Source organism: Physeter macrocephalus, chromosome 11 (genome assembly GCF_002837175.3).
Source record: "Physeter macrocephalus isolate SW-GA chromosome 11, ASM283717v5, whole genome shotgun sequence".
NCBI classification, from domain to species: domain Eukaryota; kingdom Metazoa; phylum Chordata; class Mammalia; order Artiodactyla; family Physeteridae; genus Physeter; species Physeter macrocephalus.
The window spans coordinates 132,664,878-132,669,390 of NC_041224.1; the positions used below are offsets into that span (position 1 = coordinate 132,664,878).

Consider the following 4,513-nt stretch of genomic DNA (forward strand, 5'->3'; position numbering starts at 1 on the left):
TGTTTGTTCTTTAATTCTTCTAGGTCTTTGTTAAACATTTCTTGCATCTTCTCGATCTTTGCCTCCATTCTTTTTCCGAGGTCCTGGATCATCTTCACTATCATTATTCTGAATTCTTTTTCTGGAAGGTTGCCTATCTCCACTTCATTTAGTTGTTTTTCTGGGGTTTTATCTTGTTCCTTCATCTGGTACATAGCCCTCTGCCTTTTCACCTTGTCTCTCTTTCTGTGAATGTGGTTTTTGTTCCACAGGCTGCAGGACTGTAGTTCTTCTTGCTTCTCCTCTTGAAGCTTCTTATGAATATACTTTATGTCTTGTGTTCATGACACACTTGAGAATTCCGGGGCGGACCAGTGGTTAGGACTCAGCGTTCTCACTGCCAGGGGTCAGGGTTCAATCCTTGGTCAGAGAACTAAGATCCTGCAAGCTGCACTTCAAAAATTCCTCTTTTCATTTCAGCTAACATTTTTCTCTTGATCTTCCCACTCAAACTATCAAAAAATGTTGTCCACCTTTGCTGTCTCTATTCATTTACTTCCCACTCATCCTTTGCCATTGTAATCTCAGAGCAGTCATTCTTAACTACATCTCTTTGGGACACCCATAAATCCTCTCCCTTAAAAACTGCACATCTGAGCATAAACACAAAATTATTATTTTGGGTTTTTGTGGACCTTCCAAAGTCCATATATAGTGAAGAATCCAGATGTACAGAATTGGTAAACTGTTGTCCCTTGGCAACATTCCAAAAAATAGCTTTTCTCAGTAAAGCTATGTTCGTGCATTTATTCAGCATTTATTGAGTGCTGATAAGTGCTAAGCACCATGCTTGGAGAAAAGGATACTGCAATAATACATCAAACTATGACTAAAAGAGTCTTGGAATAGGAGTTCATTTTAATTGTTACAGCTGTTGCCAACTCAAGGCATGGCCTCAACAATCAACATACCTGGGAGATAGATTAGCAATCATTTGTGAAAATGGAAAAGCCAAATAAAGGCAGTCTCTGCTTTAGGGTGATTTGAATGTTTACCCTCAGAGTCCTGGCTCTCCTTAGGAAGTAATTTTGGGTCTGCCTTAATTTTAGCCTAGACAATGTTAAAAGTGGATAGAACAGTTTGCCTCTGGCATTTAAAAACAAAACAAACAACAACAAAAACCCCTCAAACCTCACTCCTGCAAATTCACAAGAGGACTCACTGAATGCCCAGACTTAAGCAGTGTAACCTCCTAATACATCATACAGAAGATAGTAGTTTGAAAACTCACATTAGATAATCATATGAAATGACTTTCTCTACACTATTATTATACACTAACCAGTAAAAACAAGTTGGGGCTGTCTGCCAAACATGATCTTGGTTTTTAAATAAACTGACCCATAACTCTTCTTTTTAGCAAAAATCACATGATAGGAACATGTTTCTATTTGGGCTGTTTATATTTCATGATAATAAATGTCATTTCCACCTTTCTGTTAGCTATACCAGGAAGATATGCATCTACCTCAACCAAAAACATTATTAGAAAGAAAGGTGGGTGCAGGTGGGGTGGGTGGGTAAAAGAATACATTCCTATTTTATTCTACTGGAAATTATGATTTGATCTACAAAGACAGTGATATTAGTCCAGGGCATGCTGGAACAGGCTTGTACTGGACTGCTAAATTTTCAGAGATTTTGCAAGCCAGATGACATCAAGTTGGTAGTGTGAAATTGGCTGTGGTGGGAGTATTTATACCACAGAAATAGGCAACTGCTACAAACCAGGCTTCTCTGCACCCCAAAAGTCTATTGTTAAACATTTACTAGGACACCACTAGTTCATACTAATTCTGAAAATGACATTAGTGCAGGTTTACATTAACTTAAGTGGCTGGGTTTTATAAAAAAGTTCTTATAATTTAGCCTATAAGTAATCAAAAGCCAAAGATGTTTAATAAGAACCTTCAAACTTATAATACTTGTAACAGACTTCTTCTCGAGGTGATAAAGAATGTAACTGGTCAGAAATAAGTTATAACTAAAGCTTACTTGACTTCATATGTAAAAATGGCTTGATAAATCTAGGTGACATGGGCTTCCCTGGTGGCGCAGTGGTTGAGAATCTGCCTGCTAATGCAGGGGACACGGGTTCGAGCCCTGGTCTGGGAGGATCCCACATGCCGCAGAGCAGCTGGGCCCATGAGCCACAACTGCTGAGCCTGAGCGTCTGGAGCCTGTGCTCTGCAACAAGACAGGCTGCAATAGTGAGAGGCCCGTGCACCACGAAGAGTGGCCCCCGCTCACCGCAACTGGAGAAAGCCCTCGCACAGAAACGAAGACCCAACACAGCCAAAAATAAATAAATAAAACAAATGTGGGGTTTAAAAAAAAAAATCTGGGTGATAATACACTAGCACAACAAAAACAGTAAACTGGCAAAATGAAGATCTTCTTCATTTTACTTATTTTTTAACATGAATTCTTTAATATTTTATTTTTAAAAGTTTAAAAATTTATTTATTTTGGTTGCGCTGGGTCTTAGTTGCGGCAGGCAGGCTCCTTAGTTGTGGCTCACGGGCTCCTTAGTTGTGGCTCATGGGCTCCTTAGTTGCAGCCAGCGGGCTCCTTAGTTGTGGCTCATGGGCTCCTTAGTTGTGGCACGTGAACTCTTAGTTGTGGCATGCATGTGGGATCTAGTTCCCTGACCAGGGATCAAACCCTTATCCCCTGCATTGGAAGGTGGATTCTTACCCACTGCAGCACCAGGGAATTCCCTTGACATGAATTCTTGATTGATTTGTTCCAATTTTAAAGTTTGAAAATAAACTTCTCAACCTTTTCAGAGTTTTCACTGAGACATGTTTGATAAAATCCTAGGCTAACAAACCATTCTCAGAAAATGCAAGAGATATTTTCCTGTATCTTTAAATGGTAAAGCTTGGAGGCCACACATGAGAAGCTGCTATTCCAGTATGAAAAGTACCAGAACTCAATGATTTTAAGAAGTGTGTGTGTGGGGGGAAACTGATAGGAAGAAAAAGTTATTTCTTTGCTTGAGAAGCTGATAAAATTTGAAAAGTATCTTAGAAAACTTAATTATTTATTAAGTCCAAAGATTAACTGATTAACAACTAAGACTTCTAAATGTCAGGAGTCATTAAAATTTTCCTTGGTAAAATACGTTGTATCAAATTGCCTCAGGCAAATAGAGATCATAAACTGTATGTACATGATCCTCTGGGCTTACTTGGGAAACTATGTTCTGAATCTTTATTTGAAAGAGCCCATGCAGGTTGAACCTATTCTGCTTCTTTTGTAGGCAAAAGCATCAATATTTTAACATAAAGTAAAAAACACTTACCTCCACCAATTTCTGTAAACCATGAAGATGCAGAGTTCAAATTGATTGTCTCAAACTGAACTACCTGATTTAATTCGGTGCCCTTGCTAATAGCTACACAGACCATAGGGTATTCCTGTTCTGGTATTACCAGCATTTCAAAAACATTCAAAGGACTTGGCAAAGGAAAATCAAAGTGCTGCAAAAAATAAACAGATGAGTAATTTAGAAACAATCTCCTCATTCATATTGTTGAATAAATTCAACAGAAAGTCTTTCATTTTCTTAATTGATCTAATTCTAAAAAACGAATACCTCTTACCAGCACAAAAACAGACATATAGATCAATGGAACAGAATAGAGAGCCTAGAAGTAAACCCACACACCTATGATCAATTAATCTACAACAAAGGAAAAAAGAATATACAATGGAGAAAAGACAGTCTCTTCAACAAGCAGTGTTAAGGAAAGCTGGACAGCCTCATGTAAATCAACGAAGTTAGAACACTCCCTCACACCATACACAATAATAAACTCAAAATGGTTTAAAGACTTAATTATAAGATATAGCACCATAAAACTCTTAGAAGAGAACATAGGCAAAACATTCTTTGACAAAAATCGTAGCAATAGGGCTTCCCTGGTGGCGCAGTGGTTGAGAGTCCGCCCGCTGATGCAGTGGACACGGGTTTGTGCCCCGGTCTGGGAGGATCCCACATGCCACAGAGCGGCTAGGCCCGTGAGCCATGGCCGCTGAGCCTGCGCGTCCGGAGCCTGTGCTCCGCAACGGGAGAGGCCACAACAGTGAGAGGCCCGCGTACCGCAAAAAAAAAAAAAAAATCGTAGCAATATTTTCTTAGATCAGTCTGCCAAGGCAAAAAAAATAAAAATAAATAAGCAAAAATAAACAAATGGGATGTAATCAAACTTTAAAGCTTTTTGCACAGCAAAGGAAACCATAAACAAAACAAAGAAAACGTCCAGAATGGGAGAAAATATTTGCAAATGATGCAACTGACAAGGGGTTAATTTCCAAAATATACAAACAGCTCATATAACTCAATATCAAAAAAACAACCCTCAAAAAATGGGCAGGGGGCTTCCCTGGTGGCGCAGTGGTTGAGAGTCCGCCTGCCGATGCAGGGGACGCGGGTTCGTGCCCCGGTTCGGGAGGATCCCGCATGCCG

The 4,513-nt window shown here is 39.5% G+C and overlaps 1 protein-coding gene across 4 annotated transcripts in view; it reads right to left on the reverse strand.

Annotated features, from left to right (window-relative positions):
- The window catches only part of MAP4K5 (mitogen-activated protein kinase kinase kinase kinase 5), a 163,794-nt gene that overhangs the window by 18,189 nt on the left and 141,092 nt on the right, over positions 1-4,513 (reverse strand). For all 4 annotated transcript variants that reach the window (XM_055088413.1, XM_055088414.1, XM_055088412.1 and 1 more), the window contains exon 27: positions 3,347-3,524. In XM_055088413.1, coding sequence (XP_054944388.1) covers positions 3,347-3,524 — 178 coding nt within the window. The remainder of the gene's footprint in view (positions 1-3,346; positions 3,525-4,513) is intronic.